We start from the raw sequence: 21,521 nt of genomic DNA, 5'->3' as shown, positions 1-21,521 counted from the left end.
ACCACAGCCAGGCACAGCTCCTTAATGCGTCTCAGTCTGTTGAATTCTGTCTTCTTGCCTCTGTTTCAGCATCTGTCTTTGAGTATATGTGATGTCTCTCTGTCTCTCTCTTATGCACATACACTCAGAAACTCATATAAGTGTTTTCATGTAGCCTTTTGACTTTGAATTAAGGAATTAGATAATCCTCTATTTTAAAAAATCATAAGCCTTTTAACTAGATAATCCTCTATTTAAAAAAGTTATAAGCCTTTTTAAAATAATCTGTGTAAATTATCTAAGGAAAACCACTGACTAGCTTTTGGTTCAGCAAGATAGAAAATTTATATGTAGGTACATGTAAAAAAAATTAGGGCGGGATCATGAAGAAATACCACTTACCCACTTAGGAGAGGCCTTGACAGAAGCCAGGCTTATGTAATTGCTTTGAATTCAGGCCAAGTCTCCCTGTTCAGAAAGGGCACTCCCTTTTCTTTTGAAAGTGTTAACCATTTCCCCCTCTTTGTATCTGCTGGAAAGCTTTCATAATCTATCTTAGTCCAATGGTGTATATAGGCTGCCACTGATTTCTCTAAGAAAGTTATAAAGTATTAATAACAGTTGCCAGAATTTGGCCTTCAGGCAAACTCCCTGTGTCGCTTCTGCCCAGGGGCCTGCCCTGGCCTTCGCCCCCCCCCCCCCCCCCCGTCACATAGTCCTGGACCTGGCTGGCAGGTGCAGGACCGGGACGGGGCCAGAAGAGCCTCAGGCTGGTTTTCTAAAGCTAGTTGAAGTCTAAGCTGTGTGAGCTTTCATAGGTCACCGTATTTCTCTGGGCCTCAGTCTCCTTGTCCAAAAAATGAGGGCACCGACACCCGCCTCGGGAGGCCGCTGGAAGGTTTAAGTGAGGTGATGGTGCAGAAGGCCGCCCTCAGGCTCGGTGCCCGTGAACGTCAGGTCTTCCCAGTCCTTCGGAAGGGCACGGATTGGCTCCTGAGACCGCGTCTCACACTAACAAACGGTGCATCCGGGAGAGCCACTGGCTACACAACGTGCGGAGAACAAAAGGGAAAAGTCCTGGGTTACCAGGATTCAGAGACCTCCGCGAAAACATTTCAGGGGGTTGAAAATACAATGAAAACATACAAAAAAAGACTGAGAAGGCAGGAAGTCGTCACCTTGACCATTTGGCCCAGAGAACAGGAAAACCAAAAGATTCGGTTTCCTCAACTGAAGGGAGAATCAGCCAGGAAGGTCAGGAAAACTGTGTGTGCTTAGCCTGACAGTGATCCTTAGCGATGATGCGAAGTAGGCACAGCTTAGCAATTCAGATTTTTAAAAAATGTTTAAGTTGTTAATTTTATCTGTGTATTTATTTTTTATGATGGACCGGCAGGGCAAGGAAATAAAATGCCAGCCAGGTGTGGGCACTGGCGACCTCTGAGCTCCTTTGCCTCGTCTGCTCTTATGGCCGGAGGAGCCGCAGGTGGAGTGCCCAGACTGCGTGGAGCCCTGGGGCTGCAGCCTCCTGGTAGCACGCGCTGAAACTACAGGCGGACATCCCTTTTGTGGAGGGGAGGACAGAAGAGAGCCTGCTGTCTGTGTGTCTCTCACTGTTTAGCTTCCGCCCCTGTAGCTCAGCCCAAACCCAGCAAATCAGGGTGGTCACAGAAGGCTGGGAAGTGCGTTTCCCACACCAGGGCAGACTTGCCGACTCTTGTTTGGAAATGAACAAGATCGGGCTTATTCATCAGGTCATCGGCTCGTTTACCATGTCAGGGCCACCGACTTCCGGGGCCATTTGGCCCCAGGCTGACAGGTGCACTCCTGCAGCTCCACAGAGCCAGAGCCAGGTCGCTCAGGAAGCCTTCAGTCATCTGCCATCTGGGGGAAAAGAGAAGGCACCCTTCCTGTTATCAGGCTCCTTCTGGCACTTTTTTTTTTTTAACATAAGCATCATTTGGAATGGATCAGGCAGAGCAAAAAGTAGGACTAGAAGATGAAGAGATCAAAATGGGTGCTTGGGTTACTTTGTAAGGGACCCTCTGAAGGCAAGAACAGTTCGTGCCAGCTCAGCACCATGCCTGTGACAGAGTGAGGGGCCAGCCTGGGGCCACACAGTGCCCTTCAGAGTCTGAAAAATGCCACAGGCGTTCTACTTTAACTTTGGGAGGATTATAATAATGGCTACCGTTTACTGAATTTTTCCCATGGGCCAAGCAAGCCCTGTGTTAAATGCTTTACATGTATTCTTTTAGCTCCAAAGCAGCGCTGTGAAGAAGATACTGTTTTCCCTGTGTTTGTGTTTGTTTCTGGTTAGATTAGCATTCCCCACCCGACATTCTCTTCCTTACCATTATGCCCAGAGAAGACAGTACATTAGATCTTACAACTCTCCTTCCCCAGAGGACCATTGGAACCAGTCTTATCTTGCCCTTTATATGTATCTTTGTTTACCTTGTTCACCACGAGAAGTTCAAGCCCCTGACACAGAGATTCCCCCAGACCTAACCGCTTTGTTAAGTTATCATCTGTCTCCAGCTCCCACGCCTCCCCAACCTGCCAGACCCCTTCACTGGCCCTGATTTGTGGTCCGTCCACAAAATCTGCATCATCTTCTCTCCTGCCTCTTGTCCCAGTTACCGTCCGATCTACCCAGAATATCATACCACTTCATCAGTTATTGGCTCACAAGTCACTTTCCTCCCAGGTCTTCTCTGACCTCCACATCTCCGTGCTCTCTTCTCCTGTGTGTCTTCTCTCTTCATCCGTGTGTCTGTTATCTTCTGTCTGCCCGCTGGAATATCAGCTTTGTGAAGGCAGGGATTTTTGTTCACTAATGTATCCCTATTACCCAGAACAGTACCAGGCATATCATTTTTGCTCTGTATTTCTTGACCAAATGAACCCATGAATGAGGTAACTGAGACACAGACTGGATAAGCAGCTTGTCCCTGCTCACACTGCTGTTAAGCAGACAACCCAGATCTATGGGATTGCAAAGCCCTGGCCCACAGCACCATGTTGTTCAGCCTCTTGATGGATTATGTGAATCCAACATGAGCAGGAATATTCTGGTGGGAATGGGAGTAAACAGTGTTGATGTGTCAGTATAAGGAACCCATCAGTTGGGCAGGATCTTGCAGGACCGAAGTTTACTGTTCTTTGTTTGATTACATCATATGATTATGTGTTGTATAAGAAAAATATATGTTTTGTCATTCAGGTCACCAGAATATATTTTTCATATGTATTTGGTTTTCGTCCATAAATCCTGACTCACAGCTCCTAAAATCCTTGGAGTTTCCTAAGAGCTGAGAGCGATAAGGGTGTCTTTTGTTTAATTGGATGAGGTGACTTTTGGAAAGCACCTAAGGATAGGGGCTGGTTGCCAGTGGAGCCAACCATGTGATTAGAGGGTTGGAACTTCAGTCCCACCCCCACCCATCCCCAACCTCTACCTCTGGGGTGGGGAGAGGGCCTGGGGTTGAATCAGTCACCAATGGCCAGTAATTTAATCAATCGTGACTATGTAACGAAGCCACCATAAAAACCCAAGAGGACAGCGTTGGGAAAGTTTCCAGGTTGGTGAGCACGTGGAGACTTAGGGAGAATGGCACACTCTGAGAGGGCGTGGAAACTCCACACCCTTGCCCATACCCTGCCCTGGTCTATTTCTTTCTCTGCCTGTTGATTCGTATCTTTAATATCCTTTCTAATAAATCCATTAAACTAGCTCAGGGTTTTCCTGAGTTCTATGAGCCATTCTAGCAAATTAATCAACTGACTTATAGCCTGTCAGTCAGAAGTGCAGGTAACAACTGGGCTTGTGACAAGTGTGTAGAGTGGAGGGCGGTCTTTGGGACTAAGCCATTAACCTGTGGAATCCGGGTAGATAGTGTCAGAATTGAGTTAGTAGAATGGTCCCTGGTGTCTGGAGCATTATGTGTTATGGGGAAGTCCACACACACATACACACATACACACATACACACACATGTTGGAATTGGGTCCAGGAGCCTGATTTACTTTGGGAACAGTTTTTTTGAGTTGTTACCAAGCAAAGTACAAGTAACTGATATTTGAAGAGCCAGCAATAAATTCAGTGTCTTTACAACATAAGCCACTAGCCTACATAAAAACAATTTATAACTTACTTACCTTTTTGCGATGGTTTAAAAGAAGATGAGGGCTATGCCTGGGTAAAGAGGAGTAGGGAAGTGGCCAGGTGGACTGGGACGTGTTCAAGCAGTGAAGCAGCTGGTGCCTGTGTAGAAACACGGAGTGGAAGTGGTGATGTGATTGGAAAAGCAGGCCTCAAAATGCTGCACACACAATGATGACAACTCAAAATTCTGTGCGCCAGCAACAGAACGGTAAGAGACCCCGAAGTTCATGAATAGTTGGTGATTTTGGTGTTTAGGATTTATTTGGTTATTTCCCCTGGGTCTGGATGGTTAGATGTTCCTGTTTAAATGTGACTACTCAGATGATTAAATGTCCATAAAAAGGAACTGCGGTGCAGCACGACGTGCGCCAGGCGACGCCGTCATCCCGGCCGCGGCGCGGCCATTCCCCCCGCTGTCCGCCTCCACCGAGCGCGACATTCGCTCGGGCTGCACCCCGCCCCGCCCTCTGACAGTCGCCTCTCCGTGCTACAGACCACCTGCCTTTGCCTCCCTGCTCGCCTGACTACTCTCAGATGCTTCTGCGTCCAGTTTTGTGAGACTTCAGCCCGTTGCTCTTGCGCCCCTCTTCCCTGGCACGAGGGCCCGGGCGCTGCCTTCCCCACGCTGGGGCGCTCCCCGCTCTCTGCCGCGTGGTCCGCGTCCCTGTTCCACTCTGTCTCCTCCTGCGCTCGCCCTGCAGCCCCCTGAGCCCTGCCTGAGGAAATCCTGTGACTGCCCTGGCACGATCCGTTCCTTCTGACTCTGCAGTTGCTGCTCCCGAAGTCTTTGTTCTTGCCGTACCCATCAGGTTCTTGGTAATGAACCATAAAAATCCACTCCGGCTGATGAGACAGAAAAAGAATTCAGGCAGAGGCTGCTGAGAGTCCTCAGAGTTACTGGGTGAGTTAACGAAGTAGGATTAGAGAGCTCAAGGGGACGGGGTGGGAGCCGAGCAGCTAGAACCATGGCCGGAATTTCATGGCCTCAGAGCTGGTTTGGAGGGTAGGGGCCACTGCTGCCACCCCTGCCGGACAGTGAGCCCTGCGGCTGGCACCGCTGGTACCGGACGCCAGACTGCCAATGGCACCTCTGCCATCGGAACAGCCTCTCCTCCGGCCTTGCATCTCTGCACCGCTAGCTGCTGGACAGGCCTGGGCAGAAACATCTGGCCAAGTCACAGGCCCAGCCATGCGCTGTAGAGGGGACCCAGAAAGGAGTACCTCACTTGTGCCGTGACAGATGGGCTCTGCCTGCTGCCGCAGCTCACACGGTGGGAAAGCACTCCGTTTCCAGACAGGAACAAAACAAAGCAAAACAAAACAAAACGAAAGGCCTCATGGCCCATCCTGGATTCAGGACAGTTGTTTTATTAAACTTTCTACAACTTCCTTATGTCCTTGAAGCTGTTTCTTCTAACCTCTCAGCAAGAATTCTGGAGCACAGTTCAACGCAAAACTGAAACTTTAGGGGTCACAGATTTATGTAAAAAATATTCACAACAGCATGACTTAGGATAGCAAAAAAAAAGTCAGCCTGAATTTCCAACAACAAGGAACAGTTAGATGAATCATGAGATACCTACAGGATTACATATATGCAGTCATTAAAATCATGAATTTTTTAAACCTTTTACAACACACAAAAATATAACTGAAAAAAGCTTTACAGTATTTATATGTGAGCTCAGAATTACGCGTCTGCATATATGAATGTATTTATAGTAAAATATAACGTGTATCTGAAGGCATACACTGGGAGAGAATACGCCAAAATGTAGCAGGTTGATGACCTTAGAAGGATTACTTTCTTCTTTAAGCTTAGCTGTACTTTCCACATTGAGCTGGAAAGTTACAAATATTTAAAAGAAAATCTGTTGAGGGCGCCACCATTTTTACCCTCTGTCATGTCCTCCGAACGTACAGTGTTACCCAAACCAATCTCAAACTAAATACTCTTGAATTCTTACTCTTTTCTCCTGGTGTTGGAAGAACTCACATTTTTCTATGTAATCAGTCCCTCCTTTACCACCAGTTCATCGTCACACATCTTTATGTCACATACAGAGCCTTCGCTCCATTCTATAAATCTTCCCTTCCTGTATTTTAGCCCAGTGAGTGACTGAAGTAGCCACCTCTGGGTTTCCATTACTTTTCTCTTAGCCAGATCTGAAAGTTTTGTCTCTGTCTCTATCTTTGTAGCTTTGTTGGGTGCAAGAAATAATGTTGATTATTTCATCATTTTTAACACTCTTTTGGGCATAGGCTAAGCCAAGTGACCTTGTGATTTTCTTATTTTCTGAAGTATGAAGGCGCGTTCTAAAGCACCTTACCTGGGATGCTTCCTAGTCAGCCTACGACTGAGCTCTTCTTCCCGTGTCTCCTAACTCGTCCTGCACTCGGTGTTTACTCCCTTCCTCATCTCCCCGTTTACCTGTCTACATAGTGGAACCAGCAGCCTGTACACAGAAGTGTAGGCGTGGACAGAACTGGTGACTTCCACAGAGACTACCTGCCTGAGCCAGCTCAGCGTTGACAGGGGGCTCGAGTTCTGCAGTTTCATCCTCGGCCCTGGACGCCCAGTGAAATCTTGCTTGCTGCTGTGTTCCTGCACTTCGTTAGCTTTCTCCAGCCTCCACCTCCACCAGCAAAAGGCTGTCCAAACGTCTGGTTTTCAAGCTAGTGCCTCCGAGGTGGACTCTACTTCTCTGTCCACTCTTTTCAGGTCGCAGCCCTAATCCGACTCTCCATCTGGCTTTCTGTCTCACCTGCATATGCTCTCTCTTGGATCGCCGTCAACTTCATGGTCTTGGACCCTTCAAACCAACCCAGGACCCTGGCAGGTCTTAGCCCATATTCTGCGTATGGGGTTCCTACAAGGCTCGGAGTTAAGTTCAGACTACCCAAGGTAGATATGTTCTTTTATGCAGGCTGATGTCCTGTCTCAGCTGACAGGACTTGACCTGTGGTGACCCAAATCTACAGAACAACAGTCCTCCTGGAACTATTCTTGATCCGTGATCTGGCTCATCTACCCTCATGACTTCATATTTCTACTAGCCCTGATCTCTTTCTGTTTTCTAGGCCCATAACTTATATTATCTTTAGTGCATCTCTTGGCTTTCCTGCTCTCAGAGAAAGTTATTTATTGATTTGTTAATTCATCCAACAGGCACATATGAACACCTACTGGTTGGCGCTGCAGACAGTCAGAGACGAGTCAGGAAGTTAGACAAAATAAAGGGCTATGTCAGTTAGGATGCTTTTTATTGCTAGTGACAGATGTCCTGATTCAAACTGGCTTAAACAAAAATGGAATGTATTCCCTCACATATCTGGCAAGTCTAGGGGCAGATCTGGTTTCCTTCAGGCATAGCTGGATTCGTGGATCTTAAATGCTACCTTTGGGACCTGGCCTGTCTTCATCGCTCAGCTCTGCTCTGCTCAGCGATGGCTTCATTCCCAGGCTGTCTACATGGTGGCAGGATAGATGTTGACAGTGCCAGGCCCACATTTCCCCGGGTTCCAGGACAGCAGAAGAGGCACCGCTCCCTCAGCAGCCCCACAAAAGTCCCTCCAGATCCTGTGGGTTCTCCCTGGGTGCTGTGCTCTGCCCTGAACGGATGAGTTTCGCCAGGGAAATTCAATGCTCTGACTGGTCAGACTGGAGTCATAGGTCCTCTCCTTACATTTGAGTGTGGAGTCAACTCTGTTCAAGCGCTTAAGTTGCGAGCTAGGGATACAGTGGTTCCCCTGAGGACAAGGCGATGGACGTCGCATGGTTAAAAAAAAAAAAATTTCAGCTGCCAGTTACAGCCATTATGTTTATGAAAAATGTATATGGTAAGTTACTGACAAGGTCAAGTCTGGCAGAGGGAGTGTTTTATTTCACTTGGTAGGTAATAAGCAAAGGACTTCCTCCTCTCAGCATCACTCCCTCCTTTCCTTCCTTCTTTTCCGCAGGACTGAGTGCCTGCTTTGTTCCAGGTGCAGAGAGTAGACCGTCCTAGAAGGGGACCCTGCTCGTAAGGAGCTTACAGAGTGTGAGGAAGAGAGATAGTAGGAGCGATGCACCCACGTTTACTGAGGACTTGTATTTTAAGAAACATAAATATAAAGAATATTTCTGTGTTTTTTAAAAAATTAAAAAGACAACTGCAACCCCGGCTGTCTCAAAACACTTCTGTTTTGTTCAGCGCTTGGAATAAGTCCCTCTGGTATGCTTTGTTAAACAATGGAAACGCCATAGCCACAGTTTTTTAATTTTTTTGCGTAGGCTGCTGTAAAACTCAGACTTAAAACCTGTGCTTAATTAAAGGAAACTTCTCTTGGCCTAAGTTTTCCTTAAGATTCCTTTGCGCTTTTTTTCCCCCTTTTTTTTAATATTTGGTTTAGGTTTTTGTGGTTTTATCATACCTGGTACTTTTGTAGTGAGGTATTGGAAATAGAGATGCAACAGAGATAAACAGAATACCTTTCACTTCTACTTTTACTGCAACCGTCTCTGCTTCTGATCTGTGGCAGGTTGTTAATGCATCTCCCACCAGTGCCCAGTCGTTTCCCCTCCTGCCTCCAGACATCATCAGTGCGTTCACAGCTTGCCTGTAGCGGGCCGACCAGATACTGAAAGGAACACGTGTTCCTTTTTTTAAGAAAGGCAACAAACATGAGAATGTGTTTGTGGCATTCAACATCCAACATGCAACCTTCATATTATTTTTTAGCTGTAGATTTATTCGGCTCTGTACTATGGAAAAGAGATTGAGAGAGGCAACACAGATAATCCAAGGATTAGAGAATACGTGAACACAGAGGTTCTCAGCTGGAGGTCTGGCAATGCCTGAAGACATTCTTGACCATCTTGGCTCCTGGAACCGTGTGGGTAAAGGTCAGAGATGCCACCAGACATCCTACTATGCACAGAACTGCCCCCCCCCCCGGGGAATTATCCCAGTCCAAAATGTCAGTAGTGCCGCTGTTGAAAAACCTTGCCTCGATTGGATTTTTAGAATTCTAAACCCTGAAAGGATTCAGAGTAAGCTTGTAATTTAGGCTTAAGACAAAACTGGAAACCAATGAGACTCAGACAGTTGTAGCCTCCTGGCGCTGACAGGAAGTCATCTCGTCTAGTCTTTGTTTCCCACGTACGGTAGCCAAGCCACATGGGAGAAGAGTAACCAGGGGCAGCAGAACGCTGCCTCCTGGACGTGTGAGCAGGCAACTACCCAACCTCTCTGTGCCTCCATTTCCTATTCTGCAAAGAGAGACACGAAGACTTGCCTCAGATGGCTGCTGTGAGGATCAAGTGCAGTGACACGTGAGGTGGCCAGTGCAGAGCCCGGCCACGGCGAGGGGTTAGTAAGTGGTGGAGGTGAGCGCCGAGGTGGTAGTCACTGTCACGTTGTTGTTCGCGGGCGCAGAGCTAGCTTGCAGCTTGGTTAGCCCTGTTCCCTGACTGCCTGTCCCATTTTCTTTCTCTTACGCTGCCTGGAGGGTCTGTGAAGCAAGGCCATAGGGGCCACTCGGTGCGGATTAAAGGGCACTGGCCTGGAGAGCAGCTGTGTAGCTGGTAATTCAGGAGAAAGTCTGGACAGAAGTTCTTCACGTAAGACCAGCGAGAGGGTTAAATTGTAGGCAGAATCTAAGGAAGACTGAAAAGGAAACAGGCTAGTCTCTCTGATCCCAAAACTCTGTGAGTGGTGCTCCAGGAAGGGTGGAGCTTAGATCAGATGGCCTTTACCAAACCTTTATATCACTCACCTTTCTTGCCGCCCCGACAGACGTATGTCTGGGAGGGTCCCTGAAATGCTGGGATGCTTAGAGCAGTATTTCGGGGACCCTTTCAGCTCTAAGATTTTCTGATGTCTGGTAAGTTTTGTGGGCCTGGTGCTGGAACGATCGTGTGACACTGTAGGTGATGCCCAGTGGGCACACACAGACAACACAAATCTCTTATTTTGTGATTTGTGGAGTAAAAAACGCTTTATTTTGTTTTACTAATTCAGTCAACATGAGCATGTAATTAAGATGTTGTGCAAAATGCTTTTTCCTTCTGACAATGATAAATTATCTTACCAACAATTCTGTGAAATAGGTTTCCTCTCATTTTCTTAAAAGACATAAAAAGTATTTGTAGTTACTCTAATTTTTTTTTGTTTGATTCACCACCTAAATTGTTTTTAACCAGCAGCTTTCTACAAAAATAAGCAAAATTCAAAAGCATTAAAACTCTCTGGATTATAAGGATGGGGTAAATTCTCTTGAGGGCGAATCTCACTCATTAGCCTTCTCTCAAATATCCCGTGTGTTGAATTGAACTCCCAAGTGATTCTACGTCTGACAATATTCTGTGTGTCGTTTAAAGACATTTTCTCCTACATCTTATGTCGGTCCTCCAGCTGTCATAAAGATTACTTTAAAAAATCAACTCAAACAAGTTGCTGCATGAGAAAACAGTGAATCACAGCTGATTTGATCTATTTTCTGTCTATTTGTGTGACATTCAAGATCCACAAAGCAGCTGGAGAAGAGGCACACGCACCCATCCCCTGGCTGCTGGCTGAGCACCAAGCACTGGGCTAGACTCCCGGAGCACAGGGCAGGCCCCCAGGCACAGAGAGGGGAAGTGACTTACCCCAGGTAGCACAGCTCGTAAGCAGGAGAGCCACAACACAGCCCCACAAGGCTCCTAAGTGCGTTAGTTTGCTACAGACTGGATCTTGACAAGGAATAATTGAAGACTTGGAATTTAAAAAAAAAAAATCCCCCCTAAGATTTGACTGTTTTTAATTTAAAATGCCTCATTTCGAGAAGTATTCTGTGGTTTTGTTTGACCTTCCACTTTTTTTTTCAAGGTGTTGTGTAACGGACCAGGAACATGTGTTCCTATCTGTGTATCTGCCCTCCTCCTTGGAATACTAGGAATAAAGAAAGTGATCATTGTCTACGTTGAAAGCATCTGCCGAGTGGAACATTTATCCCTGTCCGGAAGGATTCTGTTTCACCTCTCCGATTACTTCATTGTTCAGTGGCCGACTCTTAAGGCGAAATATCCCAAATCTGTGTACCTTGGGCGAATTGTTTGATGAATGACAACTTACTTCTTTAGAATTTTACAGGCAACAATATTTATTATAAATGGAGAACAAAAAACTGCATGTTTATTGTAAAAAGCTTTTGAAAATCCTGAGAATTATTGGTGGTCAAGAGTAAAAATATATATATATAAATAAACCAGTGAGGAAACTGAAGTTGCTCTTATAAAACAAACATTAATAAACCACTATGTGTGCCTCTGTGCTCCAAATTTCTTTTCTGTACAGAAGTATCTCTCACTACCTGCAAGTTATCTTCTGACTGATTTTAGTAATATTTTTCTTCTAGAACTAAATATAGAATTTGTATGATTAGCTCCATTTCCTGTTCTACAGCTTTTTTTAAATAAGTATTCTGCATTGTAGACAGAAAAATATTTTTTAGTTTTTGTTCAGACACAACAGGCTTTATTTCCTGTATGGAAACAGAGAAGTCCCTCATGAATCCTTTCAGCGTAAAGGAAGCAGTTATATTAAACTGGCTCCATGACAGTTTGCACTCCACAGGCTTCCAAAACCGAGCACATAAACCAGTATCTTTTTTTGTTGTTGTTGTTCTTCGGTTTTGTTTTGTGAGTCGTTGGCCTCCACCCAGAATATCTTTTAAAATCTTTTGTTTGTTAAAATAAATTAAAAGGTGACCACTGTCATAGTAATAAAAACGTGACTCTGTTTATCAGGTCGTTTTTTTTAATGTTTCGGTAAATTCACGGTGTCCCGGCTGTAGTTGTCTCTGGCTGGCTGAGATGTTCAGGCCCAGATGAGTACAGATTTACGTAGCATTTACGTGCGTGCTTGTTGTTTGTCAGAGATTCTTCTAAGTGCTTTTCATATATTAACTCATTGAGCTCTGAAAACAACTCAGTGAGGCAGCTACTGCTGCTACCCCCATTTCACAGATGACTTCCCAGTCAAAGCCGGGATTCAGGCCCAAGCAGCCTGTCTTGAGAGCATGGGCACGTGGCCTGTGCGGTCACGTGGGGACCCGTCGTTAGGAGGGCCCACACCTGGTTGACTACTCAGCTATCTCCCTCTTGAATTTCTTAACGTATTTTGAACAAGGGGCCGACACTACATTTTTCATTGGTCCGTGCGAATTGTTCAGCGGGTCCTCCTTGAGAGTCTGCTCCCAAAGAGCCCCGGCAGGCTCAGCAGAAGCACAGCAGGTGCTGCGGGGCCGGCCCGGCCGCTCTGCGGTCCCCAGGGCTCCCAGTGCCCGCCCTGCTACTGGAACAGGGCCACGATGAGAAGACCTCTCGTGGTATTTAAGTCGTTTCATTTTTCCGCTTCAATCTTTCTTATGATACAAATCTAATAAAGAAATGGTAGGAAATTAAAGAAATTGACTTCTGGTGAAAAGAGACATGGTCACCCAAGATGATGTAAAACTAAAATGCTCAGGCTACCCTAGCCTTTCTCCTTCTTTTAGAAAATCTTTCTTCTTCTAGAAAATCTCTGAATCAAGTAGGCGCGTCTGACATCAGGTCACTTCCTTGGGTTTTTGGCTGGAGAAGCGCGTGGCAGAAGACTCTCAGGACAGGGAAAGCACTTTGCTGTCTGGATGTGGTGGCCGTGGGGCAGCCAAGCGCTAGTTCATCGCGCTTTGACTTTAATTCTCAAATCTCAGCCGCCGTAAAGGCCTAAAATATCAGACAGCATGTTTGTGTGGTTCAGCCAGGAGTGGAGATGAAGGACACCTCTACGTTTCTGTGGAGAAAGTGGTTTTCTAGGGGCAGCAGCGTGTGTATTTCTTGCATCTTTGAGTTTTTCTCTGCTCTGTCCCTACTCCTACGTGGCACGAGGTAGATGACTGGGGAGTGAAACTGGACTGCGTTCAGTGCAGTTAAGGCCTGTCTGTGCTCCAGGGCAGCCACCCCGGCGCCCCCACAGCTAAGCTCCTGGAGGGCCAGAGCTCACCACGCTTAGGCCACAGAGAATTGTAGAAAAGAGGCCATGATTTTTCCCAGAAACATATGCCCCAGATGTTTTGTAGAGCCTTGACTTAGCCAGTGGTCAGCCTGGAATGTCAGAGGAGGAATCTGTATGTGTCAGATCACTGAAAGCTCAGAAATATCTTCCTGGATTTAGGCTGCTGTATACATATTCAGAGTCAGGCTGAGACACACATCGTCACGTCCTGCTCAGTTTCAGATTATTTGGTAAACAAATGTGTGCTCTGCTCTTACTCTATGAGTTAATTTTGTATTTTTGTTGTTATTATTATGGCTAATTCAAGTCCTCAAGGTCGCAGGTCACACTAGCAACGGGGACTGGCCTGACAGTGGGAGCAGCTTCCTGCCATGCATTTCTGTGGCATTAAGAAAACTGGTGCTCCAGAGTCCATGCACACTGAAGGAGACCAGTAGCTAGCTCGCCCTTTCCAACTGCTCTCAAAACACTCTGGAACGTAACTTTTACTGGAAGAGACTGTTCATGAAAAATTAGTTGCATCAGTCTTTAAATGAGAGGCAGGGAAACCACACATCCTGCCCACACCTACTTCCCTGGAAGATTTTATCTACAGTTCAGCAGTCCTAAAGGGTCTCAAAGCCTAACTGTTTCAGAAAGGACGTCCAAAAGTCATCACAGGAAGCTTCTGCTGGCACGAAGAGTACTGTGAACCCATGTCGACAAGAGGAATGCTGTGCAATTTTAAACTGAAGAGCAACAGGTCCTTGCTAGAAGAGAAATGATGGCCCAAGCTTCCTCTTATAAAAGCAACTTGAAACACACTGTTTATTTGGCTTTACCAAGGTAGGTTGCAGTGGAGAAATGTATCACCCTCTTACCGTGCAGCATCCTGTGCTGAATGCTCTGTGTCTTCTGAAAAGCCCCCTCTCACCACAAGGAGTTTGATAGCAATGTATTCTGCATCTTTTATGCACAGCAATGTCATCATGAGTGTCTTAAAGAAAATTGTCCTCCCTCCAGCTCGGTGTCTGGGGCCTTGTGGCGTTTCTTCCCCATGATTCTGGCTTTGGCAAGCCATGAGCAGACACCTGGACTTTCCCGTCTGCCCTGAGCGTTCTTCTGTAAGCCCCAGCACCCAGCACTCTGAAGTCAAGTTGTCTCCAGTTGTCTTCTCGCTGCCACTCACTTTAAACATGGATTTGACGTGGCTCAGCCTTTTCCCTCCAGAGCAGGTGCCGCAGTTTCCTGGTGCCAGGCCTGGTTATATCTCACACAGCAAACTTCGAAATAATTTTGATTTTTTTACTCTCTTTCCTTAATCCACATATAATTGGTTGCCTTTTTATTTTACTACCCCCAGAATTTTCCCTTGTCTTTTCGTCCTCTTTTCTCCTTATCATCTGAATTCCCTATGGGTCTGCCTTTGAACTAGTTCATATCCACCCGTGCTTTTTAGTCCTATGGTCACAACTAAGCTAACTCGCCAACATAAATGCCTTGTTCTGTTGGTACGTTTTTTGAGGAACTGAGGCAGAGAGAGATTAACAAGATTTTAGACTTAGAAAGTAGCAGAGCTAGGATTTGAACCAAGGCACCCTAGCACCAGCCAGACTTCCTGGTGGTCCCTGGGCCACATTATGTTAGGTTTAAAATTAAAAAGTGCTGGAAAGGAAATTAACAGGTGCCGTGATGGGAATGCGGTGCTGGTTGCTGGAGGTGGAGGGGGGGGAGGTATCCGGAAAGGCCTCGCTAAGAAAGGGACATCCTAGCTGAGAGCTGAGGCGCAGCGCCTGAAATCCTCGTCCTCTTCCCACTTCCCCCGCAACTTACACGTCGCCTCTCCCGTAAAATCCCCCTGTTCTCCCGTAGCCTGCTTTCAGCAGCTTCTCCAGACACTTCTGTGTCCTCGCCACCCACCCGGCAGGTCAGCACTGACTACATACCATCCAGCGGCGACACCCGCGAAGGGAAGAGCATGCGGTTTTGCTGCTGAGCTCTGCACGTGTGCCTCACTTCAGGGGCTGCACCTCGTGCTGCTCTTGTATCCTTGCTCCACTCTTGGGCACACCTGCCACAGTTCTGGGTGGAATGTAGCCTTTAAGTAGGTACATAAGTTCCTGCACCTTCAGGCCTTGTCTAGGCCTGTTTAGTTGCATTTCATCTGGACCAGTGGTTCCCAAGCTTTTTGGTCTCAGGACCTCATTAAAAATTGTTGAAAGACCCCCTGCCATGAACTTTCGCTTATATTTCATCAATCTTTACTACACTAGAAATAAACTAGAAATTGTTTTTTTTAATTCTTATTTTTTATTGAAGTGTAGTCGATTTGCAATGTTAGTTTCAGGTACACAGCAAAGCAGTTCAGTTATACATATACATACATACATATTTTTTCAGATTCTTTTCCATTACAGCTCATTACAAGAAATTGAATATAGTTCCCTGTGCTATACAGTAGGTCCTTGTTGTTTTTGTATTTTATATATAGTAATGTGTTGTTTGAGAGTTTTTTGGGGGGGAGCGGTAATTAGGTTTGTTTGTTTGTTTGTTTATTTGATAGAGGTACTGGGAATTGAACCCAGGACCATGTGCATGCTAAGCACGTGCTCTACCACTGAGCTATACCCTCCCTCCTTATATATAATAGTGTGTATCTGTTAATCCCAAACTCCTAATATGTCCCTCCCCTCTTCCCCACTGGTAACCACAGTTTGTTTTCTACGTCCTCGAGTCTATTTCTAAACCAGAGCTTTTTTAAACATAAGAACACACAGGGACACATTCCAGTAGCCGTCGGAGAAATGACATCATCACACATCATGTAGCATCTAGAAAACTATAAACCCATGAGAAAATGAGAAGGAAAAAGGAAGATAATGTCTTAGTGTGTCTTAATACGACAATTGTTTTGACCTCATGGGCCCCTGGAAAGATCCTGAGGCCCCAGGCGCCCCTGGGCCACACTTTAAGAAGTGCTGCCCTTCATAGTGGCACACCAGTGACTTCACCTCCGCGAACAGCCTTCCGTCCGTCAGTGATCTGTACTAGTTTTCTGTTGCTGTGTAATGGGGTGCCACAGACTTCGTGGCTTAAGATAGCGCCTATTATCTCCCCACGCTGTAGATTAGAAATCCATGCAGGGCTCCGCTGGTTCTCTGCTCAGGGTCTCACACGGCTATAATCAGTGTAACAGCCAGGACGGGTTCTGATCTGGAACTCTGGCTCTTCTTCCAAGCTCATTCTGGTTGTTGTTGGCCAAATGCAGGTCCTTGTGGTTGTAGAACTCATGGTGACCTGTTTCTTAAAGGCCAGCTGGGGAGTCTCCACTGCTGCTTGTCTCTTTTAAGGACTCACATGACTGGGTCAGGCACACCTAGGGTACCCTCCCTTTTAATTAACTCAGAGTCAACTGATTGAGGGCTGTAATCACATCCTCAGAAACCCCTTTTGCCATATTAATAAAACCAGGAGAGTGACAGCCGATGATACTCGTAAGGCCCACCTGTTCTTCAGGATGTGGGATTATGCAGGGTGTGGGCATCGTGAGCTAGAACACTGGGGGCCATCCTAGGACCCTGCCAACTACAACCTGCCTGGTGTTTTTTGTTTTGTTTTGTTTTCAAAAAAAAAGGTTTTTAAATCTTTTACTTATACCTCCAAACTCTAGCATCAATATCCAAGTTCTCTTTTTTATACACATGGGAAATTCATGTCTTCCAAACCTCGTCCATTTTGTAGCAAGTTATTTTGTGCCTCCCTTTGTTTACTTGTCAGATAGGTGTAATACCGCTACCTACCTGTAGAGTTGCTGTGAGCACCAAACCAGATGGCACACGGCCTGCCTTCAGCCCCATGAGCCCTCGGCAACCTCCTGTCTCCAGACGTAGTGGCCTGAAGGAAGACGCTCCTTAAACTAAGCGCAGCAGGCGCGTCCCACCCTCTAGGATGGCCTTGATTAAACAAAGCAGAAAATAACAACTGTTGCCAAGAACGTGGAGAAATTGAAACCCTCGGGCATTGCTGATGGGGATGTAGAGTGCTGCAGCAGCTGTGGAAAACTCTCTGGCAGTTCCTCAAAGACTTGAAGTTACTATATGACCCAGCAATTCCACTCCTAGGTCTTTGCCCCGGAGAATGAGAACATGTGTTCACACAGAAACCTGTACACCAGCAATCATACCAGCATTGTTCGTAATAGTCAAAATGTGGAGACAACCCAGATGTCCACCAATGGGTGAATTAACAAAAGCGGTGTATCCACACGATGGAATATTACTCGATCACAAAGAGGTCTGAAGTGCTGCTTCACAGATGAATGAACCTAGAAAGCATGCTAAAGGAAATAAGCCAAACAAAGAAATGCCGTATGTTGTATGATTCAGTTTATATGAAACGTCCAGAATAGGCAAATCCATAGAGAGAAAATAGATCCATTATTTCCAGGGGCTGTGGGAGGGGGCAATGGGGGTGACTTTGAATGGTTATGGGATTTCTTTGTGGTGCAATGAAAATGTTCTGGAATTAGATCGTGGTGATGGTTGTACAGCTCTGACTATACTAGAACCCCCTGAGTTGTACACGTTACATGACTGTACCGTACAGCATGTGGATTATTTCTCAGTGAAAAAAACTCTCATCAACAGTAAAGGAATCCATCCATGTATACGTGTGGGCGTGTATACAGATGAGAAAAGACAAAACGGAAAAACTAAGCAGAGCAGCCGGGAAGCTGCTGCAGGGAGGGTTTCTGTTTGTCGTGATTCTATCTCTGCCCACAGCAGGCCAGACGAAAGGTGCTGGAGACAGAGCAGAGCTATTGGGGAAGAGCTGAGTAAGGGCTGGGGGAAAAGGGCCCCGGGAAGGGGCCGGAGGGAGAAGGTGGCCTCCCTCCCCAGCTCCGCGCTAAAGGGCCTCACCCCAGATGACCGAGGTGAACTGTATTTTCCAGAGTTGGCCGGCCACATGCTCTTCTGCGGTGCGACCTGGCCGTTTCCCCACCCAGAAGTGGAGTCCTGCTTGCTCTCCCTTTGAACCTAAACCGGCTGACTTGCCTGGCCACCAGAATGCAGTGAATGACTTGGTCTCTTGAAACGCTCGCCCTCGGCTCACTCCCCCTGGGGACGCCCTCGCAGGAGGCAGCCACCACGCTGTGAGAAGCCACGTGGAGAGGCCAAGTGAAGGCGTTCGGGTCATGGTCGTGGCCCAGCACAGACTGAGTCATCTCAGTCCAGGTGCTGGTGAGGGCAGAAGCCTCCAGGTGACTCCAGCCCTGCCACTGGAATCACTCCCAGCCTTCCTAGTCCTCCCAGCCGAGCTGCAACACCCCAGGCGCAGAGAAAAGCCCTCCCTCCCGGTCCCTGGGGATTTCGGAACGGCGAGTCCCCTGGGCAGGATTAAGTGGGTGCCGTTTTCTGCCACTCAGTTTTCAGGGAGTTTTGTTTCAAAGCAATAGGTAATTAGAGCAATAACCTTTCAGAAGGAGCCAGTCCCTCCAAAGTTTGGTTACTTTGGCTTCATATTAGGAGGGGAAACGATTTCTCCTTCCCCCCTACCCCACAGACAAAAGGATAGGAAAAGGCTTTTTTTTCCTCCTTGCTCCTTGGCCTGCATGTAGCAGTGAAACAGAAACCAGTGGATTCTTTTAAATCCTTTAACCATATGCAGATGAATAAGCAAATGGTTGGACTTGATTCCTAATCTCTTTTCCTTTCCTGTATAACTGACAGGGTTTTTTTTCCACTCTAATAAACTTTAGCATTTAAACAGAAGTCATGTGTCGCCTGTATGACGATTAGCGGCAAGAATGTAGAAAGGGGGATGACTGCTGAGCACGAAGCCTTAATTAATAGCCAAGCCATTCAACTGAAAATAAGAACAATGTTTCTGGCAGGGAAATGTGAAATCTTTTTTTCTGTCTAACTTGAAATCCTTTTATCCCCCCCTCAGTCTTTTTCAGATAATCATTTAAAATTCAATGATTATAAAGGGAACTTTAAAAAAATTTTCCTTGTGCTCCAGTGATTGAAGGACAGTAATTCAGTGTCATCGAGTGGGGCCACCGTCCCCATCCTTGCGTATCCCCGCCTCCGCCCTGTGAATTGCCAAACCCCAGAATATGCAAACAGAGACTAGTGCAGAAGTTAAACAGAAGAAAAGGTGACAGCACAGGACGGGTGGGGTCTGGAGTGACAGTCTTCTCCTCTTGAAAAAAGGAAAAGAAGTTTCATTCTTCAAAGGAAAGGGAAAGAAAACAAGATTTTTATGGAAATACCATATACAGAGTTGGCATAAATTCAGCAAGGAATAAAAAGTACCCAAAATGTTTCCTTGTTCAGTTCCAGCCTGGCAGTCAAATTAAAAGAGGCTCCATTTTCAGGCTGATTTGTCCCGGATTCTCTGGATCTGTGACCATGCAAAGCCTCTAGAAGGGCCCAAGCTTTAGTCTGTTGATTGTCCTCCAGCTGAACGAGCTAAGTCTAAAACAGCCAGATGGAAAGGGCTTAAAATGTTCATCAGAATCTTGCAGAAAACCAAGTGGCTATGGATGAAATGACAAAACAGTCTGAGATTTGATTCAAACTCCATTGCCAGGGTGGGGATGGAAGGCGAGTTTACAGATGAAACAGGATTAGCCACATGTGATCACTCTGGAAGCTGGGAGACCACGTTACACAGCATCATTATACTCAACCCTCATCATATAATCTCCTCTATTTTCACATAGGTTTGAGCATTTCCCTAACTAAAAGTTTTAAAAATATAAATCATGTAAGAAATCTTTAGATGCTAAAAAGTCAAAGAATGTATTGATTATGAGTAAAATGAAACAAACTAGGTTTTAAAATGAAAGCATGGAAGGAAATTTACAAATTACTTTTATTTCACGTGTAATGCATGAAAAGAAATTCAGTCCGTCTGCAAATCTGATTCCTGAACCAGAACAGGCTTTTTTTGACTTAAAAGAGTCAGTCCTGGACCTTTCACTACCCTGTTACCGAGGACAGAATGTCACCTTTTTCTTTATCCATGCTTCTCATTGTTCAGTAAATATTTGAGGTGTTCCCACATCACCTTGACGAGACTTTCACAGGAGGCTCCCCGACACTGACTCCCACTGAAGGTGCCCCCTTTCTCCAAGGACACACTGCCTGCCCCTGTTCAGAAGACGGCAACAGCTCAGGTCACCTCTGTGGATGGGGAACGTTTAAGCCCGTGCTGACCCCAGCCTCTTTTTGCTGCTAAAGAGACTGAATTGTGGCCCAGAGGAAAGGCAGCTGGGTGGTGAGGGCCCCGGGTCTGGTTCCGGCTTTGCTGCTGTGCTTCTGTGTAGTTTCAGTATTTCTGTGTTTCCTCCCCACGTACGTTAACATGAAGGTTTTGGATGACATCATCTTGGAGACACCTTCCAACAACAGTGCTGCCACCACCGCAGCAGTGACAATAGCTCCCATCATTTGTTGCATGCTGGCGACATGCCAGGTGCCACACTAAGCACTGACTGACTTAATCCTCAGACCCAGACCGCGGAGTCTAGAGACCCCTCCACTTGCCACATCTCTGAAGGATGTGACCGCCCGAGCCCACACTCCCTTTCTGGACCAAGCTGGGGCAGCCGAGGGCCCCAGAGCTCCCCGCCTCAGTGGCGCAAGCCTGCCTCCGGGACTTGCACGGCCCTCCTCCCCAGGGCTGCCCTCCCAGGGAGGCTGCGGGTGGGGAAGGGCGTGGAAGGGCTAAGCCCTGCAGCAGGGGGTGGGGGACGCGATGGGCCACACTCCTCGCAGAACCAGGTAGGAGGAGGGGTGGGGGGTCGGGGCTGGAGGGTTATTTATGCTCTTGGCTGGGGTCCTGTAAATGTTAGGCGTGGGAATAATGCGGTAAGTGTTATTATTATTACCATCTTGATTTTACAGAGAATAAAGCAGAGAAGCAGGAAGCTTGAGTAGTTTGCCTGAGGTCACACGGCTGCGGAGGGGCACAGCCAGGGCTCCGACGGTCGGCCTTGAGATGCCAGGCTCTTCCTTTTCACGCCGCCACCCAGCAAAACCTGCAGAACCCGCAGGCGCCCCGAGGCCCTCGGGAGACGCAGGGATCCTGAAAAGCTGTCTTCCACCCGTCCAGTTGCTATTCTGCTCCCCACGGCATTACTGGTGCCAACTGAGAATGTGGCAGACAGCCGTGGTGGCAAAGCCTCATCCATAAACATCACCGTGGGAAGTTGACTCAATAGAAAAATATCGGGTACCAGAGTGACGGCTGGCCCTCGGGCTTTTCACTTTTTGTTCTGAACTTCCGACCCGCAGCTGCTAGACCAGCCGCGGAATCTCAAGACGGTACCTTAACTGGATTTTAACTCTGTTAAACGAGTGTTTGGC

At 46.8% G+C, this 21,521-nt stretch overlaps 1 protein-coding gene across 1 annotated transcript in view; it reads left to right on the top strand.

The window, feature by feature from the left end:
• The window catches only part of ALG14 (ALG14 UDP-N-acetylglucosaminyltransferase subunit), a 79,550-nt gene extending 67,638 nt beyond the window's left edge, over positions 1-11,912 (top strand). The window contains 1 exon segment of the mRNA XM_006190922.3: positions 10,999-11,912. Coding sequence (XP_006190984.2) covers positions 10,999-11,229 — 231 coding nt within the window. The 3' untranslated portion in view covers positions 11,230-11,912.
• Positions 11,913-21,521: the final 9,609 nt, after the last annotated feature.

The sequence above is a fragment of the Camelus ferus genome, chromosome 9 (assembly GCF_009834535.1).
Source record: "Camelus ferus isolate YT-003-E chromosome 9, BCGSAC_Cfer_1.0, whole genome shotgun sequence".
NCBI lineage: Eukaryota > Metazoa > Chordata > Mammalia > Artiodactyla > Camelidae > Camelus > Camelus ferus.
This window is presented reverse-complemented; position numbering and strand designations above follow the sequence as displayed.